Source organism: Capricornis sumatraensis, chromosome 16, assembly GCF_032405125.1.
Source record: "Capricornis sumatraensis isolate serow.1 chromosome 16, serow.2, whole genome shotgun sequence".
Classification (NCBI taxonomy): Eukaryota; Metazoa; Chordata; class Mammalia; order Artiodactyla; family Bovidae; genus Capricornis; species Capricornis sumatraensis.
The window spans coordinates 55,162,038-55,186,372 of NC_091084.1; the positions used below are offsets into that span (position 1 = coordinate 55,162,038).

Here is a 24,335-nt window from a genome sequence, read left to right on the forward strand (position 1 = left end):
ACTGAACCAAAATGAAGCAAAACCTTCAGTGGGAAGGCTCTGGGGGAGGAAGGCGCTGAGGGAGACCGGTAGGTGAGGCCAGCAGGGGCAGGGCAGCAGGTGGCCTTGGTCAGGAGGTGGATTTCAGTCGTAGTGATCAGACAGCAGCAGGGTTTCAGTGAGGAACAGACATGCTGCAGCTGTACTTTAATGAGCTTGCTTCGGCCACTGGCTGGAGACTGGAGGGCAGAGAGGCCATAACACACACAGGGAGACTAGTAAAGGGGCGGAATTAATAAGGAGGCTGCCCCAGGTTCAGGTCCCGGATCTGCCATTTATTTGCTAGAAGAGAGATCGCAACAGCATCTGCTTCCTTGGGTTGTTGTGAGGTTTAAGCATTTTTAATATACCTTTTGGCCATGCAGTACATAAGATCTTAGTTCCATAACCAGGGATTGAACCCGAGTTCCTTGCCTTGGAAAGAGGCTTCTTAACCACTGGAGCACCAAGGAAGTCCCTGTTGTGAGGACGACACAAGCGATTTCATGTGTGTAAAGAGCTTTGGACAATACCTTGCTCATGGAGAGTGCTATAGTTGGTATTATTCATCTATAGTTGATATTATTCATCCAGGTGAATTGATAGTTGATATTATTCATCCAGGTAAGAAATGAAGGTGGCCTAGATTAGAGAGGCAGCCATGAGAGAGAAAGAGTGGGACAAGGCCAGACGCGAGGGATAAGATCACCAGGTCTCGCTGGAAGCACTCAGTGGCCACAGCCCCATGCCAGCTGCAACCACAGGAGAGGCCCTGAGCTAGAACTGGCCAGCTGAACTCTCCCCATCTTCATGACCCATGGAAACCGGGAGATAAAGAGATGTATGTTGTTGCTTGAGCTACTAAGTTATCGGGTGATTAGTTATGTAGCTAACGATAATAGGAACACCTCATGTTGAGAGTTACCTAGAGGGAAACTCCTTTCCCCCAGAGGGAAGAAGGTGGCACTTAGGGGCAGGAAAGGAAGAGGTGGTGGCGTGAGCCTGGGACCTCTGAGGCCTCCAGCATTCTGCCCTCCAGAAGCGGTCGGACGACTTTAAAGCTAATCATTCTGACATTATTTACCATAGCAAAAAACCGGAAATAACATAAATCCCAAATAAGGCGATAGTTCAATAAACTGCTGAGCAGTCACACAAGGAACTCTTATGTGTCATTAACAAACACGGGTATTAGGATAAGTTAATGGCATGGGAAATGATGAAGGAAAAAAGCAGTAATCCAAATGTCATATACAGCTTAAGCACAACTGTGTCTGAACACAGGTTCATACATGCACACGAGGACACACACATAATAGCAAGGATCGCAAAGACCAAAAACAAATTGTTTCGTAAAGTTCTAAGTCACAAGATTACGGATGCTTGCAATCTTCTTGTCCAAATGTGAAGCATTTTGTGTTTTTAAAATAATTCCCGAACGATAAATGTCAGCTCTTTTAAATGAGCCCTCAAAACTCTGGTCACTCCCGTCTCTAGGATGGCAGCCTGGTGAGGCTGGTGAGGGTAAGGACTGTCACCTGCTTTGGTCATGCTGGTGTCCCAGTGTTAGAACAGTGCCAGGGACGTGGCAGGCACTCAGCCAGCATTTGCTGAATGAGGGAGTGAATGAATGGCGCATATCAGAGGCAAGGCGTCTCTGTGAGTACAAAGCAGCCTCTCTCATCAGCCCTCGGGCAGGAACCAGGTCCCACCCCACTCTGTCCCCAGGGTTCAGCACAGGGCCTGGCACAGAGCAAAGACCAATGAATGAACGAAGGGCTGAATAAAACGAACGTTCTGGCAAAGAAACCCTCCCTGATCACAGTGTGCCGAGCTCTGCAGGGCCGACAACCGTGTCTATGAGAATGAGATGCCTGTGTCTGTGAGAAATAAGGGGAATACGAATACATCGGGGCTTTCCAAGACCCAGAGAGCCTGGCTTGGCCTGGCTCTGCTCCTCCGCTCCTCTCCTAGTTCAGCTGCCTGCTTGGTACCTCCTTCCACCACCAGGGGGGCAGTTCTGGAAGGCCCAACTCAAGATACTCAAGACATAGCTTTGTTTTTAAAAGGAAACTGAGACAGCAAGCTCCCTCCTGGAAGGACTTTTCTGTCCTTCTGCCCTGAGACAACCTCAGTGACAAGCATCTGGGAAGGAAAACCAACAGTGGAGACCGGGCTGGGATGGGGGGCAGAGGGCAGGTGGCTGGAGAGCCAGGGACGGTAGGGGGTGGGGGGGTGGGGGGGGTGGGGGGGGTGGGGGGCTGGGGGGGTGGGGGGGGTGGGGGGCTGGGGGGGTGGGGGGGTGGGGGGGTGAGGAGGGATCCAGATGTTGGAGGATGAGAAGGGGGAACAAGCGCTCAGCAAGATTTTGCTGGGGGTGAATGGGAGTGCAAGTGGCCAGGTGATTGTGTGTGTGTGTGTGTGTGTGTGTGTGTGTGTGTGTGCGCGTGTTGGTTGTCCCAGTGAGGGGGTAGGGCATATGACTGTGCAGAGGTGATAAACTGTGGATGGCAACAGAAGAGGTGCCCACAGGGTGGCAGCGAGAATCAGATGGTTCGAGTCTAGGAGAGCTGTGGTCAGACTCTGCCTGAGTGATTACTCGGGGATAGGGAATACTGATGGGGGCTGGTCATACCCAAAGCAGGCAGGAGCCCAGTCCTTGAAGGCTGGAGCTCAGGAAGGACCACCTGTCCCCCCACTCCCTGCCAACCCCTACTGCCCCAGAGGCCAGCCCAAAAAAAGACTGTCTACTTTTTATAAATTAAATCTCAGCAGATGTGACACCTTAGGCCCATCCCAAAGACAGGCTGGTGAACTATGTGACTCAGAGGTCTGGAGGCCACAAGAGGCTGAGAGGAATCCCAGGGCACGGCCAGCCTGCCCTCCTCCTTGACAGGTAGAGGAACTGAGGCCCCGGCAAGCCCTCCCTCCAAGTCCAAGGCGTGAGCCCCCAAACCCAGGGGGAGTTTTCAGGAGGAGACCTGTCTGATCCCAGGGGAGACAGTGCCTGCTTAGGCAGCTCCAGAGAAGTGGGAAGTGATGAACAATTTTCATTAACAGCTGAAGCGGCAGGCGCGGCCGGACGTGAGGGAGCTCCTGAGAGTCGACCCTGAGTCACGCTCACAGCTGTGTCCCCAGAATGCAGCCCCGGAGCCTGGCTCAGCAGGGGTGCTCAGTAAATGAACAAAAAAATAAAAATGTGAATGAGCCATAATAAACGTAGCTAACACTTATGCAGACCTTACTTTGTGCGAAGCACTATTCTAAGCGCTTCACAAATATTAACTAGTTTAATCCTCAAGAAAACTGCTAAGCTTTCCATCATAAAAGATTTCAGTTCAGTTCAGTGGCTCAGTCGTGTCTGACTCTTTGCGACCCCATGGACTGCAGCACACCAGGATTCCCTGTCCATCACCAACTCCCAGAGCTTGCTCAAACTCATGTCCATCAAGTCAGTGATGCCATCCAACTATCTCATCCTCTGTCGTCCCCTTCTCCTCCTGCCTTCAATCTTTCCCAGCATCAGGGTCTTTTCCAATGAGTCAGTTCTTCTCATCAAGTGGCCAAAGTATTGGAGCTTCAGCATCAGTCCTTCCAATGAATATTCAGGACTGATCATAAAAGATTTAGATTGCCATAATAAAAACTTAATGATTCCCATTTTCCAGATAGGGGAGACTGAAACAAAGAGGGGTTGAATAACCCGCCCAAGGACACATCTTTGCCCCCAACCATTCTTATTCTGGAACCTTTGTTCCTAATCAGGCTCCACTGGACACCTTTCCCCTGTCACACCCCCTCCCTCTACCCATCCTTTCTCTGGCAGCCTCACCCCTGAACACCCATATCTCATCTCCAGGGCCTCCTCCTCACAATGCTGTTTTTATCATTAGCAATTAAAACAATAATTTATTGAGGTGAAATTCACATAACAAAATTTACCAGCTTGAAGTCAACAATTAGCAGTATTTACTGCAGTCACAACACTGTGCAGAACTACCACCTCTACTCCAGATCCAAAACACTTCCATCACTCCACACTAAAATCCATCACTCTCAAGTGGTTTCTTCTCCCAGCCGCGCCTCCTCCCAGGCCCCAGCAACCACCAATGTCGGCTTTCTGGGTCTATGGACGTATCTATTCTGGACATTTCATATAAATGAAATCACACAATATGTGACCTTTGTGTCTGGCTTCTTTCACATAACACAGTGTTTCCAAGGTTCATGTTGCAGCATGCATCAGTACTTCATTCCTTTTTTTGACTGAATGATGCTCCGTGGTATAGACAGACCTCAATCTGTTTACCCCCGCATACACTGATGAACATTAGGGCCACTGGTTTCCACTTTTTGTCCACTGTGAATAGTCACTCGCTGCCTTTTGAGCCTCACCACAGCCCTGAGGGTGAGGACTATTGTTTCACCTCAGTTCCCAGAAGGTCCATTCCTGGGAGAGATAGTGCCATGGACTGAAGCCCCCTGCCTCCCAGATCACAGTGTCCTTCCCACGTGTCCCATCAGCTGGTCACTTCTCCCCCAGGTCACATGTTTCCTGGGCATCGGTTACCACGCATCAGGCTCTGGGCCAGGATCGGGCAACATGCAATGGATGGCTCAGCCTGGGCCCTAGTCTCCACTGTGACCTGAAGCCAAGGGGTTCCAGGATCCAGGCACGCTATATCCAAAACAGGTACCCTTTCCTCCCTGGTCTCAGCTCTCCTCTCTGCAAAGACAGAAGATGGCCCCCGGCAGAAGGCTCCAGAGAGCTGCATGGTGGGGCTGTGGAGGGGAGCAGGAACTGCTGGGCTGGAAGAGGGGCCTTTAGAAAACACAGAACTCACAGTCCCTCCGTGGGGCAGGGCCGGGGGATCAGGAGAGCAAGGAGGGCTTCCCTTGCCAATCAGCCATTTCCCTCTCAGACATAAACAAGGGACCCTGCTATTCCTGGAGATAAACCTTTTCTGAGGTTTCTCAGCCCAAAGGCAGGGGGCCAAGGTTCTGGGATTCCACATTCCAGGTTGGGATAAGGAGGCTGACCTTAGAGGCTACTTCCATTGGAGCCATCTCTTGGCATAAGATGAGGAGGTTATGACCACTAGAGACTCAGAGAGGCCGCCCCCTTCCTAGCCCTCCAAGAAACCTCCTTCAGCCAAAGCTGGTCTGTTAATGGGACATCCTGAGGGAGTTTCCAGCATTCACTGGGGACCAACAGTCTCAGCCCAGTCACTAAGAGTCACCACCGCCTCTTCACGCCCCCTTCACACGCGACAGGGGCCGACACAAACACGATGAATGAATGACCAATCGATCAAATGAATATTCATTCCCTCAGCGATTTCCCACTGTTGGTCCTCTCGTCTCTAGTCTATTGCTCTACACAGCTGCTGTGGGAACCCTCAGATCCTGCCCCTCCTGCACACTGTGTGTCCTTGGCCAAATTCCTTAATTTACATGAGCCTCAATTTCTTCCATATTTCTTCATCTGCAAACAGGGACTCTACTTGTGGGGTCCTGAGGAAGATTAAAAGAGAAGGCAGATGCCCAGCACCTCAAAGGCTAAGGTAGGGGCCCAGGAAAAGCTGCTGAAGGAAAGTTGTTTCTCTTTAGCCCCACCCCTCACCCCATCCCAGCCCTCCCAACCCTAATCCTCTAACCATTCTCTGCTCTTGAGGCTGGAAGAAGGAGCCTAGCCCCTGGGCCGGCCCCTGGCTGGATGTAAATGTTTATGCCAAGCCCAGCCTCCCAGGGACAAGTTATTTGCTTGGCTAGTAATTAATTGCAGAAGGCCCAGTTGGGTAATAAACTCTACTGGGGAAACATAAACAGTTTGCACAGAGCTCCAAATCCATTGTGAGACCAGTGCAGAGGGTCTGTGAGGAATGGAATGTTCTCCCCAGTCTCCTCCCAGCCAGAGGCAGTGAGGTCACTAAAGGTCAGAAATGGGAGGACCCTTGGAGATCATTTTAAAAACAGGAACTGATGTGATGGAGTCCTTCCCTTGCTCCAGGCCCAGCTGATCACTTGATTATCTGGGACCACCATTATGCTCACGTTAGAGATGAGGAAATTGAAGCTGAAAGAAGCAGCAAGACTTGCTCCAGCTGGAAAAGGGTTGGGCTGGGAGGGATACCAAGCCTGAGCTCAGAGAAGGGAAAGAAAAGGACAGCTAACAAAAATGTATGCGTGTCCCCTGTGCCAGGCACTGGGACCTGGGGACACAGCTCCCATGGCCCCTTGCATTCCAGTGGGGAGAGATGGATCTTAAAGGCTGACCAAAGACTGGTTTGATTACATGAGTGCTAAGTGCTTGGGACAAAAGAAGACAGAGCTTCCAGCGCAGAGAAGTCCAGCAAGTTACAAGCAGCCACTCAAGCTCTGCAGAGCAGATTCCACACAGTAGGCCTCGGCAGGAGCACAGAGTGGATGTGCACTGAGTTTCCGGCTAAAACTTAGCCCTCTTTTCTTGCGGCCAGTGCAGCTTCTTGCCAACCAATTCAAAGTGCATTGAAGGTACTGTGCCAGGGCTGGAGCATAAAGGTGGATGAACTAAGCACAACAGATGCCCCCAGGGAGTTCGCAGCCCAACTGAGGGCACTCTCAAAAGGGTAAAGGATGGAGTGCAAGACAGGATGATGAGGTTCACAGGGCAGAAGAGAGGGGCAGTCAGCATTTATTGAGCACCTACTGTGTGCCAGGCACTGTGCTTAGCCTACATTATCTCATTTAGGCCTTACAGCAACCCTGGGGTGTTGGGGGAGGATATTATCACCTCCATTTGGGCAGAGGGTGGGAGAAGCATTATGGCTTGCCTCTTGCAGGATCTTAGTTCCCCGACCAGGGATCAAACCTGGCCCCTGGTAATGAAAGTGCCAAGCCCGAACCAGCGGACTGTGAGGAAATTCCCTTATCAACCCTATTTTGAAGATGAGAAAACTGAGGTTCATAAAAATTATACATAACTGTCTCAAGGTCACAGACATAACAAGCAATAAGGGTGGGATCTGAAGCCTGGCCTGACACCAAAACCCATGTTCTTTCCTCATAGCTCCCGCCTGAGCTCCTCCTTCCCCCACTCCCTGAAAGGGGTACTGAGGTTGGAAGTTGGAACGGACAGGATGCAACCACCACTCAGCCACCTTTCCCCAAATCTGCAGGGGGAAGCAATGCACCCTGCCGGCCTACCTTCCTTTCCGAGCAGGAAAGGTCAGCTCAGCCCGCACAGGCAGCTTTTCTCAGGCACAAACTCAGCTAGGCTCCTCACCACCACCAACCACCTCCCCTGCACCCGTGGGAAAGGACAGTCCAGACTTCCACCCTGCCCCTCTCACACAAAAGGGCCACTCAGTTGACAAAGAGAGCTGTACTTCACAGCTTATAAACCCTTTAGTCCCTCTTAGCTCATCTAACCACCACCCCCTGCCCCCACAGCCTGTATCCCCAGAGCCCAGCACCAGGCATCGTACAGTGCAGGTGAATCTGACAGCTAGCAACGCTATCCCAACAGAAGGGATGGGCTCCCCGCATCATGTCCATCCAGCTTCTGCCAACATTTACTGAGCTCCCATGACAACCTTTCCGCAGCCTTTTCTGGTAAGAGCTATGCCCATTTCACAGATGAGTAAGGTTGAGGGCAGAGAGACCTTTCCAGTCTGTTACTGACAGCAAGCAAGAGCTATGAGCTTGTTGTTGTTGTTCAGTCACTAAGTCATGTCCGACTCTCCGCAAAGCCTAGATGGACTGCAGCACACCAGGCTCCTCTGTCCTCCACTGTCTCCCAGAGTTTGCTCAAATTCATGTCCATTGAGTCAGTGATACTATCTAACCATCTCATCCTCTGCTGCCCCCTTCTCCTTCTCCTATGAGCTTGGCCTGGCCCAGAACCGGCTCTCCCAGACGTCTTTCAGGTCCTGCCTCAGCAGAGAGGGCTTTAAGTGATGACCAGGTCCACAGTGGGATGAGAACTCCCTGAGGACGTGCAGTGATGTGACGCCAACCTCCTGGCACAAAGGATTCCTGGTCAGAGCAGGGGCAGATCCAGGCTTGAAAGGGACTGAAGCTCATGTAGTTTGGAAGCTCTCTTATAAAAAACAAAAATATCTTCTTCCTTTTGCACATTTCTCAAGCCCTCTGAGCCCGTGGACCATTGCTGGGCCTTGGAAACGGCCCTGGAGCGTGAAGGCCTGAAGTTGAAGCGGCACCAGCCTCACGGTGAATCCGCCTCTGGGCTGGAGGAAGGGCCCAGAGGCGATCTGAGCACAACCCGCCTTCACAAAGGCCCTGCCTCCAGCCCAACAGACAGACGAGGCTCCGGAACATTCCTTCTTCTTGTCCTGCGTCCTGCTGCTACTAAACCCCGCCGTGTCTGTCTAGCCATCTCTCTCCTGCCATGGTTCAGAAGGAGCAGAGCCACCCGAGCACAGGGGCTGGCACAGGGTTTGTGTGGTCACATGGACAGCAGTGCCAAGGCACACCCCAGAGGGCCCCTCTACGCCTAGTGGGCAGGGCCTGCCTCCACCTGCAGCTGGAACCCCGGGGCCGGCAGGAGCAGCTCTTCTGAGACCCCCTCCTCCCCAAATACTTAGAGGCTACAACATGGCTGACAAGTGTTCCCACCTCCTACATCCCACTGGGCCCACACGGCAGTCCTGCAAGTTACAGAGCCAGTTTTATTGTCCCCATTTATAGACGTGGACAACCAACACCACCAGTTATGCACATACTGGGCTTCCCAGATGGCGCTAGAGTTTAAGAACCCACCTGCCAATGCAGGAGACACAAGGGACACGAGTTTGATCCCTGAGTCAGGAAGATTCCGTGGAGGAGGGCGTGGCAACCCACTCCAGTATCCTTGCCTGGAGAATTCCATGGACAGAAGGGCCTGGCAGGCTACAGTCCATAGGGTTGCAATGAGTCAGACACAACTGAAGCATCTAAGCACAGCATAGCACACACGCATAGTAGTGTTAGACACACCACAGAGACTTCCACAAGTGACATCCCTCAAACGCCCTGGCAGGAGGGGCTGCCTCCCCAAGGAACAGGTGGGGAAGCGGAGGCCCCACTCTCTCTGGGCCTGAGCTGGCGAATGGGGCTGCAGCCCTGCTCTCCCACCTCCAGGCCCAGGCCTCCACTTCATCTGGAGTGGACATTTCAGAAGGCAGTGGACAGACTGGTCAAACAGGGCAGGTGGAGGAGCCATGGCCTCCAGCTTCAAAGGCAATGGAGAAACTAGGAGCTCATGACAGACTCGCCGAGTGAAAGTGGCTTCAATGACTGCCTTCTCCCTGGATGAGTCTGAAGAAGAGCACATGGGCCTTGGAAGCCGGAAACCCACTTGAAAGCAACAGCTACAGACTCAGGGCCTCTGTGTTCCCTGCAGAGCAGTAGAGGGCCCTGTGCCCGCCTCCCACCTTCTACCTGCTGGGCCTTCTAGACCCTTCACAAGATCACTTCTCGTGCCACAAGCCAGCCACTTAATGCAGGCTTTTGCTCTCCAAGTCCTGACTCTGTCCCTCATGATTTATTCATCCATATATCCATATTCTTGGAGAAGGCAATGGCACCCCACTCCAGTACTCTTGCCTGGAAAATCCCACGGAGGGAGGAGCCTGGTAGGCTGCAGTCCATGGGGTCCCTAAGAGTCGGACCTGAGTGAGCGACTTCACTTTCACTTTTCACTTTCATGCATTGGAGAAGGAAATGGCAACCCACTCCAGTGTTCTTGTCTGGAGAATCCCAGGGAAGGGGGAGCCTAGTGGGCTGCCATCTATGGGGTCGCACAGAGTCGGACACGACTGAAGCGACTTAGCAGCAGCATATCCATATTCTACAAACCCTTATGGAGACCATGGTATAGGGTGACCAACTAACGGTCTCCATTCACCCAGGACTGAGAGTTTTCCCTAGATGTGGGACTGAGACAGAGCAAGAAAACTGGGATAGTTGATCACTCTAATGTACTGTGTGCCTGGTCCTGTGCTGGGCAGAGAGGACACACTGGACACGTTCCCTACCCTCAGGAAGCCTGCAGTGTGAGAGCAGTGCTCGCTCCATGATGGACCACTGTCAAAGGCACTTGTGCAGCTCCTCATACACATTACAAAGTGCAACCTTACCAGGAGTGTGTTATTACCTCCATGGTGTGCATAGGAAGGGCTTCCCTGCTGGCTCAGTGGTAAAGAATATGCCTTCAGGGTAGCAGACCCAGGAGACACAGGTTTGATCTCTGGGTCAGCAAGACCCCCCGCAGAACAGCATGGCATCCCACTCCAGTATTCTTGTCTGGATAATCCCTTGGACAGAGGAGCCTGGAAGGCTACAGTCCATGTGGTTGCAAAGAGTCAGACACAACTAAGGCAACTTCGCACGCACGCATGCATAGGAAAACTAAGGTTTAGAAAAATGATGTGACCAGTCCTCAAGTCCTGGAGCTATAAGTGACACGCCAAGACTTGAACTCCAACAAGACAGATAAAGGGAAGGATAGGCTCCAGCATCAACATTAAGACAGAAAAATACAAAGACATGTTTTATTTAATCAGTTTTTGTAGCCCTAGTGTTTGGCATCTCCTCGAGGTTCAGAAAATGTATATGGAAGGAAGGGAGGAAGGAGGTATATACCTATTTAATCATCTCCAGGCTAGGAGATCTCAACCCTTAGTAGAAAATGTATGCATTTCCCTTTCCACAGTTTCAGCTGTTTGCTTTCAGTCAGGCTCAGGAGGGAAGTGAGAAGAAGGAAAGAGTGCTTCTCCTTCAGGTCAGCAGCCCAGGGTTCACTTCCTCCAGAGAATTTTCCTTGACTCACTCCTTACCCAATACCCAATTTTGGCCCCCATTTCTTTGAGTATAACAGCTGTGTGTGTGTGTGTGTGTGTGTGTGTGTGAGTGCTGCTTGTACTCCGTTTCAATGCACTTCTGCAAACCCAGGCCTTACCCAGGTTGGCCTCACCCACATCAGGAACTGGAGGTCCACTAAGTACCAGACACATGCCCGCCCTCTAGCACTGGAAACTGACATGCCAGTAGCCAATTCCAACACAACGCTCTGTCTTGGAAACCTATGAGGCTACAAGGGAGCATGGAGGAGCGCACTGACTCTGCCTGGGCAGCGAACAGAGCGAAGGGAAGGTGTCGTGTCCAAGCACACAGTAGGTACTCAGTGCAGCTCAACTGCACTGCATTGAGCTGAGCTGCACTGAGCTCAGGTTCAACCTTAAAATACAAGGGAGATTTCACCAGGCAGGAGAGGAATGCATTCCAAACAAAGAGACTGGCGTGAACAGACACGTATGTGTAGAAAAAGTACAAAGGCTGTGGGGAAAGATTCAGAAAAGTCAGTGTAGCCAGAAAGCTAGCTGTGTGGTGGGGAGAATCGCGACAGGAGCCTGAGAGGAAAAGGCCTCTAGTGCCACCGGAAGAATACGACCTTCTCACAGGAAACAGAAGAAACAGATCAGTGTTTTCTCTGGCCGTGCCACGCAGCATGCAGGATCTTCCCTGACTGAGGATCAAACCTGCGCCCCCTGCATTGGGAGTGTGGAAATCTTAACCGCTGAACCACCATGGAAGTCCCTGATTGGTTTTTAAGCTGGGGAAGGACAGGGTCAGATGTGAATTTCAGAATGAGAGGAGGGTTTGAGAGGTTTAGACCAAGCAGAAGACCACTGCAATAGTCCATGCCAGATGTGGGGGTTGGACTGAGCTGGTGGCTGTGGAATGGGGAGAAGAAGGGCACTTTGGTGATGGAACCATGTAGCTATCCATCACCATCAGGCTGAGTGCCCTGAGGGTTAGGAGAGGGTTTCTCTTCTCCATGGAGTTCGGAACCTTCCCCACCACCACCCCACCTCTACCACCCGATAAAAACTCATCCGTGCCAGAGCTCAGTTTAGGACTGGGTCATGGCTCTTCATTCGAAAGTTATACTAAAAAACTTTATTATTAATTTTTTTGGCAAAGTTGACTCTGCAAAGTTGTGAGCATCAGAGATGGCCGAAATGTTTCAGGTATGCATAGCAACTGAACTGAACTGAGGGAGTCGCTGCTGCCAAAGTGAACACTCTAAATAATATGAAAAATGAATATGTGCATATTAACCATTCCATTATGCTGTTGTGATCATCTCTGTCATTTTTAGGATATTAAAATCTGTTTCAAAAAAAGAAAGTTCTCCTTACTGAGTTTAAAAATGTTTCCAGGTTTCTTCCACTGCCCTGGAGCTATAGAGACCCATAATAAAATCAACCTCCTAATGTGCTGGGTGCTTTCATTAGCATAGATACAGAAAGGATGGAAACTTTATGCCCAGAGGCAGAAAAACTCAGCACACAGACACAAAACTACTGATATGGAGGGAAGGTGAGAACCCCAAGAGCTTCCTCTCTCTACCACGCTACTACTTGGCCTCCGTGTTCCCAGATACGGCCCTTGGAGCTGCAGACACGTGCCCCATCCCCACCCTATGACCCCCAAGGGTAGAGCTGTTTCTCATAAGACATGGTTTCTCTGCTCTTTCATGTCCATCCTCCTCTGGGAACAGTCATCAGACCTCTGCAGGGTCTTCTCAGCTGGAGTGAAGCCTTTGCCCCCCAACCCCCGCCCACCACCAGAGGAGACCCAGGTAGCTCCTGGTTTCCATGGAGGGCTTGCTGAGCCTGGTGTCTCCTCTTACACCTGCCCCATTTCTTCCGTTCAGGCCCGAACACTCACTCTGATGTCACGTGGCAGAACTTTCATTTTTCACCCCAGATTTTGTGTCCTCCAGCAGTACCACCACACCCTTACCAACAGCAGAGGAAGTAAGTGTCTGACTCCGGTGCCTGGCGCATAGTGGGTGCTCAAGTTCTGATGAAGGAAGTCAGTCCCCACTGAGAACATCAGTCACAGGCACCGCCAAGACAAGCGTCACTTCTGGTTCAAGTCAAACTCACCCTCCTAAGCTTGCTGCTATGACCTCCCTGCTTCTGCGGAGCTGCCTTTAACTCTCATCCACTGGGCTTGCTCTGCCCCAGCTATAAATGAATGGGCTTGCTCTGCCCCGGCTGTAAATGAATGGGCTTGCTCCGCCCCTGGTATAAACGAATTCCCATCACCCCACTTCTGACAGCATTCTGGTATGATCTCTTCCCTCCTCCCCAATGATAGGAGCAGCACGAGGGTGGAGACCTGTCTGTTTCCTCCTCATACCTCAAGGGCCCAGCCTGGGCCTGCAGTGTGGCAGGTACTCACAGGGTGTCTGTCCACAGGAACCTCCTTGGGAGGGCAGGGTTGGGGGCGGGGGCACTGACCGGGAAGGGCATAAACCAAGGACATAAACCAACTGTAAAAAAGCTTAGCCCAGAGGAATCCCCATGCTTCCTGTCATGAGGTCCCTGACACCCCAGAACCCAGGACAGCCAGGCCCCAGTCTGTGAGAAAGGGCATGGTCTTAGCAGTGAGATGGGAGCAGAGCCGCCTCGTAAGTCAGCTGCCCACTGGGAGAGACACGCCACGGCGGGGCCAGGGGCAGAGTGGGTGGGCAGACGGCTTCAGGAACATGCCTTGAGTGGAGGTCTGGGCCTGGCACCCAGTAAGTGCTGGGGAAATGTTTGTGGAACTGAGTTGAACAAACTGGAAAATGCTGATTATCCATTCCTCTAGCTGCAGAGAGGTCAGCTTCCCTCCGGGGCACTTTGCAGGCAAATTATCTCAGGACACAGCCTGTTTCCTCTAATGAGGCTTCTCCCCTTTGCAGATCTGCCCCCAGGAGCATGGGAAGGGGGGCAGTGAGCAGAGCCGACCCGGAGCCTGCAGCCGGGCAGCGCATGCAGCTCTCCTCCCGAGATGGTGTGGTCAGCGCCTATCACTGCCCTCGGCAGGGGCACGGTCTCAATGACCTCCTGGGCCCGGGGAATCAAAGCAAAGCGGCAAAGCAGCAGCTCCCGAGGCCTCTCTGGGGAGAATGGAAGAAGGAAGCTGGGAGTCCGGCTGAGTTATGTAACCAGCTTCCTTGGAGTCAGAGGCCCTGGCTTGTCACAGCCCAGCACTGCGGGGAGGGGTGCGGGGAGGCCGAGGCGGCTTTGGTCCCCTCCTTTGCTGCCTCTCCTCCAGACCTCACAGACCTCCAAGGCAGGCACTGCCTTCCAAGTGCCCCGGCTTCAAGCAGGCACCTCCCGCTAGGGGTTGAGAACCAGGAAGGGCTGTTGTCTGAGTGTGTGAAACAGAGGTCTGCTGGCTTCCCTGGCAGAAAATCAGGGCCTTGGCTCTATACCCGGCCCCTGGGGGTGGGGATAAAGGAGAGAAGCCTGGGACCCTCCGTGACGCCCTCTCCTGCCCCCAGCTTCCTGACCCCCAAGCTCTCCCCACTTCCCGGTAGAGAACCCACCATAAATGAGGGGCCAAAAGGGAGGGGGGCCCCATCTGCCCCAGCACCAACTGCTCCACCCTCCCCTCCCTTGGGCAATCTCACTTCCCTTTCCAGCCATCATCTGACCTTCTCCTCCTGCCCAGCACAGCCCCCCCGCCCCCGCACACCCAGCAGAGCACACAGTCCTGGGCAGGACAGGAAGGGGGAGGGGATGCAGGAGAGAGGAGGCAGAAAGAACAGCTTGAGTCCACTGCCAGTGTTAAGAGTCACAATGACTTTTATCAAATCCCTACCCTCTCTACCCATAGCAACTACTTGCAATAGAGGATATTATTATCTTTACTTCATAAATGAGAAAACTGACACCCAGAGAGTTTAAGACCCTCACCAAAGGTCAGAGAGCAATACTGCTAGAAAACAAAGCCAAGTCTTTGTGATTCTGAGATCTATACTCCAAACCTGTGGCTTTACCTTCAGGGAACCCCATTCCTACACTCGTAGGGTGCTTCTTAGGAAATTTCTAGACTGTTGGAAAGGATACTGCACAACCTTCAACGGTCACTCGCTGAGGACACTAGTTTGGGAGCCACGGGACAGTCGGGAGAACAGAGCAGGGACGAGGGCACGACAGAGGCCGAGGACTTGCCCAATGCCATCTACGTCCTTCCCTCGTGATTAACCTACAGAGCCTCAGTCTCAGGCTGGGTCAGTCCCGAGCAGCCCCTTTCAGAAGACAGGGCTGCGAGAGGCCAAGCGACTGGGCAGAAACACAGTCTGCTGTTGACGCCTCCTACCCTGCAAACTGTTGAACCGAATCAAAGGGTTCCAGGGACCTTCCAGGCCAACCCTTTTGCTGCTTGACACACGGAGAAACTGAGGTCCAAAGAGGAAAAGCAGTTAGTCCATGATGTCACAGCAACAGAGACCAAGTGGGATCCCTGCCTCCCAGACCAGATGGCTGCTCTGATTCATCTCATTCGAGTGCGGCCCCCAGACAGCACCCTCTCTCATCTGGCTGTCCCTCTCCCTGCCTGCCCCCCACCCTCTCTCCCCATCGCCTGCTTCTATTCCCAGCTCGGCTCAGCAGGCCCGGTGTCTGAACTCTCCCTGCGTGGAGCATCCCTCTCCTTCCCACGACTCTTCACCACCCCTCTTTCTCCCGTCTGCTGGACCGAGAAGCAGTGTTCGGGGGGTTTAATTAGCTGATTATGACCGCAGCCTGCTGGATCCGGTGCCCAGAACTCTGTCCTCAGTAATTAGGTGGGTTCTGAGTACTTGCCCAGTGGGAAGCCGTGGGGGAGAACTGTGCTCTGCCAGCAGGCCGAGGGAGGGCTCTCCAGGTGCATAAAGAGCTCCTTGACCACCGCCGGGTCATCAGAAGCATGGTCCCCTCCTCATGTCAGGTCAAACCACACTGGACATACTGTAGCCAGATTCAGATGTCCATCCTAAAGGGTGATGGACTACCCAGACCCAGGAGAGGCTCCATCAATGTCTGAGGACGGGTGTGGGGAACAGAGCCCACCCTCTCCAACCGGCCAGGAAGTGATGGCTGGGCACGTGTTGAGGAAGTAGAATTTGGACAAGCAGAGAGAAGAAAGGATAACATTCTTGATGGTGGGAGCAGGAGGAGCAAAGGCCCAGAGGTTGGAATGAGCCACCGACCCCTTCGCCAGGTTGCCTGAACACACATTCTCCTAGCAAAGGAAAAGCCGTCATCCTGTGCCTTCCGTCCTTTGGATTACAGAGAATAATTGAATGCCTGTGACTCTGGGCCATCGTTAGACATTTCAGAATCAGCAATGGTGTCCTTCTGTCCTCACCCACCACACTGGCCTCCCCAAGTGTATCTTTTCTCGGTGGAACACCGACATCAGCCTCCTTCACTGAACAAATATTTATGGAGCTCCAGGTCTACACAGGTGCAAAGGGACAACAGACTTGGGCCAAGTGCCCTTGGTCTCACACAAAGGACATCATGAGTGTGCAAATAACCAGGACCTACAAAGAGACAGAGGCATGAATGCCAAAAGAAAGAGAGAGAGAATTAATATACAGTTAAAAAAAAAAAAGTCACAAGGTACTTGGAGATCAGTGAGGGCTTCCTAAAGGAGGTCATGAGTGATCCATGAGTGATCCAGGCTTTGAAGGACAGGAAGGGCATTGTGAACCAGCCTCACTTGTGCCAGGGGCATATCTCCTAGCTGTACCTATTTTAACTAATTTAATCCTTAAGACAACCTATAAGGCAAACATCATTACTACCCCATTTTATAAGTGAGGGAGTTTCAGCAGAGAAGGGGTTAAATAGCCACCAGAGGTTGCCAGGCTGGGAAGTGGCAAGCTGGCATTTGAAACCAGGAAATCTGGTTCTTCCTACAGCCTAACCACTATGCTAATCAACCTTTAATATATGCTAATAAGATTACAGAGGAGGCTGTGGGCACCTGAGGAGGGCATGGCCTGGGCAGAGAAAATGAAATGTCCCAGGACCTGCCTGCCTGCCAGTTCCTGCAGGTGCTTTGAGGGGTGGAAGGCTGCTGAGGCAACGACCTGGTCCCACAGGGAAGAAAGAACGCAACCCACAGCCATCTAGGCCCAGCTCCCCAGTGATCTCAGTCCCACTGCTGTGTGGCAGAGGCCTGAACTGCCCACTCCCCCATTTCTGTCCTCCAGAAGGAAGGTCACCCCCAAACCCACAACCAGCACACAGGAAACACTGATTCCAGGAGAACAGCTTCATACCCTCTGGCTGATCTGACTTCCATAGCGACAACAAGTTTCAGAGAGGGTGAATGTTGTACCCAAGGTCACACAGCACTGAGAAAGCATTAGAGCTAATTTCTGACCCTCCTGGGATGGCACAGCCTAACAGTCCACTCCCCACCCCTTCTGTGGTCCTCTGCCAAAAAGCATCCACGCCCACTGATTGTAATGGCTGGGAGGGAAGAGGGCGAGGCTGCAAAACGATGAGGATGACCAGTTTGGGGCCAGAGTCTCAGGGCCAGGATGAAGGGAGCACCTGCCTTGTGTGGGGCCACATTCATTCACCTTCTGGGCCTCGGACCGCACCTGGAGAGAGAAGCTGGAGCCAGCATCACCACCGAACCACTCAGACCTTGAGTAAGGAGTCCTGCCTCCTGCTGCCCAGACAGGACCCCAGCACCCCTACCCCAACCCCTGCTCCAGATCCCTCTCCGGTTACAGGAGGACCCCCTGACTATGGTCTCAGCCAGGCCAGACCCAGCCCCAGGCAGGGGAAAAGCGACTCCAGGGCTGTGGTGGATTCAATCACACAGAACTCCAGGACCTGTCTGGTCTGATCCCTGGGGCCGGGCCTCCCGGGGGCCTCATCTGGCACTGGGTCTCTTGGGAAGGAACAAGCAGTTCCTCTCAAGTGGGACTAAAGACGGGGCCAGGTCCAGGAAGGGGGTGGGGGGTGCATCTCCAGAGAGATGGCCCTGCCAGGGCCCCTTGGGAGGAAGGGGGGAGGGAGCTGGGACAACAGTGTCCTTTGTTCCCCTCTCTAAAGCAGCCACCCTGTCTTGTCCCACCCCCTCTGTTCTATATCCCCCTACTAGGACTCAAGCCACCCCCAGGGTAGGACCCATCCTGCACACAGGAGGGAAGGATGATGCTCAGGACCCATCAGGGTCCCTGTTCTAATCCCAGCAGGGCTCATCTTGAAGACATGTCCCACCCCCAGAAGTCCCCTGATGTTGGAGTCAAGGCTCCCACCTGCAGAAGCCTGTCCAATGGGGGAGAACCAGGCTTCACTTGCAGGAAGCCCATTCTGATAGGAGTGGTACTCTTCTCCTTCAGGACTTCTCAATCTGATGGAGGTGATTCCCCAGCACCAGGTCTCATCTAGGAAATATGGCTTCCATCCTCAGCATTCCCTAATGGGAAAGACCTAGGGAGCCCCTGGGCTGACAGCAGAGGCAAGAAGGGAGGAAGCAATTCAGTCCAGCCAACACATCCCTGCCAGACATCTCCTATGTACCAGATCCAGAGCTGGACAATGAATGAGCCAACAGGAAACAGAAATAGCCCCAAATCACAAGGAGCTCACCAACTGGGGAACAAAGACACATGAGGCACATGAGGTATGAAAACCTGAGTGGAAAGTGCCTTGAAACCTACCCACTTCAGCACCCAGACCCCACTCGCCACGGCTGCTGCCTCCCTCCCCACCTGCACGCGGACCTAGGCGCTTCCTTTTGCTCAGAATACCTAAGCCTTCCACATGCCCCAGGACCCAGTTCAGGGGGCATCTTCTCCCAGGAAGCCTTTCTCAAGACCCTTTGCCCAATTCAGCGCGGCCCCTCTCTCTGGAGCCAGCACAGATATTCCCTGCTGTGACCATCTCACGCCTCTGCAGTGTCCCTCCCAGTCCTCAGCTGAGCCTCACCCCCCAGATCCCCACACCCAGAGCCCCCAGTGCCCCCAGCCCAGGGCCTCACACCCTTCTTCCAAGAGGCTCCCTACCAGCTCCAAGCAGAGAAAAACAAGGTCCTTCCCTACTCTCCTCTGCCCATTGTGGCCCAGCTCTGCCCTCATAGCTCCATCAAAACCCCTCTCAACAAGGTACCAGCCACTGCCTTCTGCCTAAATGCCAGGGGTCTTTCCCAGTTCCACCCTCTGCTGGTCCTTCCCTGCCCCGTGGCTCCCAGGACACAGCTTCCCCTGTTCCTTTCCTTCTCCTCCCTCCACCCTTACACACACGTGCTCTCCAAAGCCTCAAATGCCCCCAGCCACCCTCTCTTCAAACTCTATATCCTTCTCCCTGTGCCATGTCATCCACAATTGCCAAGTCAAATACCATCTCTAAACTGAAGACTCTCATAATGCTTGCCTCCCACGTCCATCCCTACCCTGAGATCTGGACCCATCTATGCAGAAGACCCCCGATATCTTCAACTTCCAGCCTGGCTCCCTGTCAAGCTGCCACCTACTGCAGGTCTCATTAGATGGCCAGCATGGTCACTGCAGAGGATGGCCTGGCAGAAGCCAGAGGCCACTCAGGGTGTGCTGACTCCTGGCCTGTTATTCTTCCATTGCTGCATCCCCAGTGTATGGCACACCCTCAACTCAGGATCCCTGAACCCATGTCAATGGGAGGCTTCAACCCTGGGCAAGGAGGCCCAAGCTCAGAAGGAACACAGCTGTGGAGAGGTCTGAAGCCCAGAGGCGAGCCTAGAGCCAGGGATCAGACGATGGGTCAGGCTCAATGCTTCCACTCCCAGCAGTCCCATAAGTGACCCTGGCCAAAGCCACAGGACTTCCCCCATGTTCCAGCCAAGATGGGTCACACAGAGCTTAACCACCGAGACCACAGCCAAGTTTCACAGACAGCTGGTGATTACGTGTCCCCATCACACCCACCCTCCTTCCTTGCCAAAAAAGAAGAGTTCATAAACATCTGTAGAAAAGGAAATGTCATTCTATCCCATTGTCTCTCGGGAAGTCCTTCTTATTGTCTAACTTTGATCCTTTACATTGCCAGTTGAGTTGGTAGGAATAGGGAGAAACAGAAGGGATGCTTGACTTGAGAATGGGGCTGCCAGCAAGGTAGGGGAAGTCACCTGTGAGCCAGACAATCCCCTCCTTCTGGGTGAAAGCACAGAGCAGCAAGGCAGATAGGCCTGGGTTCAAAAGCTCATTGAATGAATGGCAGTGCACAAACTACTTAATCTCTCCTAGTCTGTTTCCTGGTATAGAAAATGTCCTTGCACTAATAGAATCAGAGGGAGGACCATGAGATCATGCATGTAAACCTGGCACACGTCAGGCACCAGACGAGTACGGCTAACGGACTCTATCTCCTTGTTCATCTTCCTCAGCTCCGTTCTTGCCACAGCCTTAATTCAAATCTCACTTTCTCCCAGGCTCCTCCTCAGCCTCCCCACTGGGCTCCCTGCATCCAGGCCTGCCCCTCTTTCAGTTCAGTTCAGTCGCTCAGTCTTGTCTGACTCTTTGCGACCTCATGGACTGCAGCACATCAGGCTTCCCTGTCCATCACCAACTCCCAGGGCTTGCTCAAACTCATGTCCATCGAGTCGGTGATGCCATCCAACCATCTCATCCTCTGTCATCCCCTTCTCCTGCCTTCAATCTTTCCCAGAATCAGGGTCTTTTCCAGTAAGTCAGTTCTTCACATCAGGTAGCCAAAGGCCCCTTGCCACTGCCAACGGCATCCCTCTGCAACACAAATCTGCTCCCATCCTTGCCCTCCCCACACTCGTCTCTGAATCACCAGGGTCTTCAGGAGAAAACGTCTCTTTAGCTTGACATCCCAGGCTGTTGATAACCAGCCTGTGTTCACTCTCACCCGTCACCCTAGCCCAACCCGTAGGCGGCACATGTTGCCTCTTGTCTCCAAACCCTGTCACATTCCTCACCCCACGTCAGGAATGATGTCCCCAGCCCCACCTTCTTGCTCCAATGCCATCTCCTTCTCAGGAAAGCATCCCTCACCATGCCCCCTGCCAAAACTGTGTTGGGGACTCCTCCTTTGGCCTCGCACAGCACATGTCACCCTGTGAGATAATCACTCGCTCTGCTCTCAGTCTTTTGGAAACCAAGTAGAGCCATTCATCTCTGAACCACCAGCCCCAGCACTCAGTCAATGTTTGCAGAATGGCTGTCTGATCGCTCCGTGAGCGCTTGTTAGAAGAGTTATCACACTATCTGTATCCTGTCCTATCCAGATATTCTCTCCTCCCTTCTTTCCCCCCTGACCCTGGAACTTCCTCAGGCCCAGTGACTGTTTCTGATTCATTCTCGTCACTTTCACGTGGGGGTGGCGAATCTACGTGCAGAATGGACGCACGACTCCTGACCCTTCAAGTATTAGACATTTGCCGTCTCGTCATCTAAGTCGGAGACAAAGTAGAATCCCATGCTTTACAGAAAAAGGCAAGGCACGGCCTATTATTGATTGTGTCTTTCGCTTTCAAATTACTCAGGAAATCTGTCTGGAAGGGAGAGGGAGGCCTCCTGGGACTACAGGGGAGCCCAGGAGAGAGAATGGGGCCACCATCCCATGGACTACAGCCAGGTCTAAGCACCAGGCTTCCAGCAGCACCTCCTCCCCTGCCAGGTGTATTCAGAAAACACAGGGAGGGTCCTGAAAATGTTAGGTATGGATAGCTACGATTTACAGGTGGGAAAGCTAAGGTCCTCAAGCTCCCAGTGACTTAGAGACACAGCAGGTAAGTCATGGAAAATACCTAGCTCCAGAGATAGGGTCTCCAACAGGTGCCCACCCTGCTGACAACCTATGCCAGCAGGAGAGCAACGACACCTCCCCCCAGTCACAGAGAGGCTAACCAAGGCCCAGGAGGGGCTGAGTCACCCTGATGGCGAAGCAGCACAAGAGGGACGTCGGGGAGGGGGAAGGGCTTCTGGCTCCCTGCAGCGAGAGAAGTCCCACCTCCCTGATCAGGAAGATACTGTCCCTGGGGTACCTGGACGTTGTGGAGGAGACTCACACATGCTCCCCTGAGGACAGAGACCTGGGTCCCGGGTCAGCCGACTGCAAGGGGGCTAGCCATCAAGGTAAATGCAGATGCCTCGCCATCTTCTGCAGCCTCCACCACCAGCTGGGCCTCCACCCACAGAACCAGCCATCAAACCCGGACCTCAAACCAGGGTCCACAAGGGGCTTGACAGTGCCCAACAGTGAGCTCCAGAGAAACAGATCAAGTAGACTCCAGCTTCTGGCCCCTCTTGACCTTAAGCAAGTCAGGGTAACCTCTCTAAGCTCTGGTTCCTTCTAGGGAAAACAGGAAGAGCAAAGTTAACCTCCTCGCAGAGCCGGCAGGAGGCAGTTTTTAAACCTTCAGAGCTCAAGTTATCTCTGAGCCTCGGTTTCTTCTAGAAAATGGAGCTAATCTCTGCACAATTTTTCTCAGGTTGTTGAGAGCGAGTGTCAGACAGCAGTGAGTGTTACACTGCTTTATCAGTGGTCCCAAAATATGATGGGCACGGGGGCTCTTTCTCTCTATGAGCTCTGTGGGGAAGGAATGGGTCTTGCACACCTTTGTACCCCACCTTATGCCTCATACATGCCAGGTGCTCTGTAAATAGTTATTGGAAGTAAGGAGAGAGTAGGGCAGGGCCTAGACAAAGAACAGACTGGGGAGAAGTGGGGTACAAAGACAGAAGGGGGTAAAGGAAGAAGAGAATGAATAAGAGGGTTCATGTCGAAGGGGTAAGAGGAGATACGGGAGAAACGTCTATCTGAACTGAAGGGAGCTGGTGGAGCGAAAGGGCGGATCTAGGGTGACAAAGATGCCTGCCTGACAGGGGCTTGTCCTGGGCACCAGCGCCCCTCCCTTTTCTGTCCCAGTTTCCCATTTCAGAGGCAGACCTCTCCCTTTCTGCGCCAGGGCAGGCTCCTAGGGAGACCCAAGCCCCCTCTCCCCACCCTCCTGCCAGAGGAGAGCTGCAGCCCTTGGGGAGGTCAGAGGGAAGGGAAGCATTTTTCCCAGGCTCCAGGGGGCCTCCCACCCGGCGTGGTGTGTGCATTTCCACTTCTCCACTTGTGGGGACTGGAGTGAGTGTGTCAGAGGCCCACTGGGCTGTTGGCATGCGATCCAGGGTGTCTGTCTGAGCATTAGTCTGATGTGTGTCTGTGGGGGTCCGCTCTAGTGTGGTCTTTTGAACACTTTGCTGGTGACAGACACGCCAACATAAGTGTTCCTGTTGGTAAGGGAGACAGCAGGGTGTCTCAGTGACAGTGTTTGCTACCATTTGCGTTAAGTGTATGTATCAAGGTAGGTCAACATGTGTACACGAGCATGAAGGTGTGTTAGCGTTGGTATGTGTCGGAGTGTGACCTGTGTGTGCCCCCACACCCAAGAACGTGTCAGCAAGAATGTATTGATGAGTGTGTACCAGTGAGTGTGTGACAGTGTCACTGGATGTGCTGACATGTGGCAGTGAATGTCAGTGTGTGCCAAAACAGAGCGCCCATGGATGAGTGTGCCTGTGTGTCCATGAGCGTGTGCCATTGTGTGTCAGCCTGCCCTCTGCGTCCCTGAGCCGGGTAGCCAGTGCTGGGTGTCAGCGAATGAGTGCGTGCGCGTGTGTCTCCGTGGCCAGGTCCCCGAGCCCCCAGCCCTGCCGGCGACCACACGGGAGACCTCGGGTGGAGCAGAGCCGAGAGCCGCGGAGCCAGGGGCGGCGGGGTGGCTGCGCACGCACAGCCGGGACACGGACTAGGACCCCCTCCCGCGCCCTAGCCCGGCTCGCCCCCACGCGCGCCGGACCGGCCGCCGCCCGCACTCACCGCGTCCCTTTGTCGCCCATGGTCCGAGGCGGCCGCGGGGAGGTCCGCGGCGTCAGTGCCCAGGCTGGAAAATCCCCGGCCGACAGGAGGGGCGCGGGCCAGCCGGTTCCCGGCTCCTGCTCCGCCTCCTCCGCGCTCCGGGCCGCCGCCCCCGCCCGGTCCCGCCGCGCCGCACAGCGCCCGCCGCGGCCGGGGCGGGGAGCCGGGGAGCCGGGGAGCCGGGGAGCCCAGCACCCGAGCGGGGAGGGCCCGCGGGGCCGGTGTGCGCGTGTGTGCGCGCCGCCCAGCCAGCCGCTGGGCAGGGCTCAGGCGCGTCAGGGCCCGGAGGTCGGCGTTCAAGGTCCACACGGGTGCTGCCCCGCGTGTGTGTGTGTGTACGTGAGGGCGCACGCTGGATGGGTATACGTGCGCGTGTATGAACGCGAGGGTGCGGGTGCGTGTGCACCGCTGTGTGCGCTGCCGAATGGGGTGCGTTCGCCTGGCTGGAGAGGGGTGCTCGTCTTTGTGCAGCGTGCGTGTGTGCAGGCGCGCTCCCCTGCGCACGCCGCGGGGCGGCTGGGGGGCAGCCTTTGCGTGTGCGGGGGCGTGGACGCCGAAGGTGCGCCTGCAACCCCAGGGCGGAGCTCCAGGCGGCTCCCCGGGTCGGGTGGGGGGTCGGTGGGAAACAGGGGG

General features: G+C 53.9%; 1 protein-coding gene across 3 annotated transcripts in view; it reads right to left on the reverse strand.

The window, feature by feature from the left end:
- Window positions 1-23,777, reverse strand: part of ARRB1 (arrestin beta 1) — a 71,512-nt gene extending 47,735 nt beyond the window's left edge. For all 3 annotated transcript variants that reach the window (XM_068989343.1, XM_068989342.1, XM_068989344.1), the window contains exon 1: window positions 23,664-23,777. In XM_068989343.1, the coding sequence (XP_068845444.1) occupies window positions 23,664-23,683 (20 nt within the window). In that variant the 5' untranslated portion in view covers window positions 23,684-23,777. The remainder of the gene's footprint in view (window positions 1-23,663) is intronic.
- Between the last annotated feature and the right edge of the window lie 558 nt (window positions 23,778-24,335).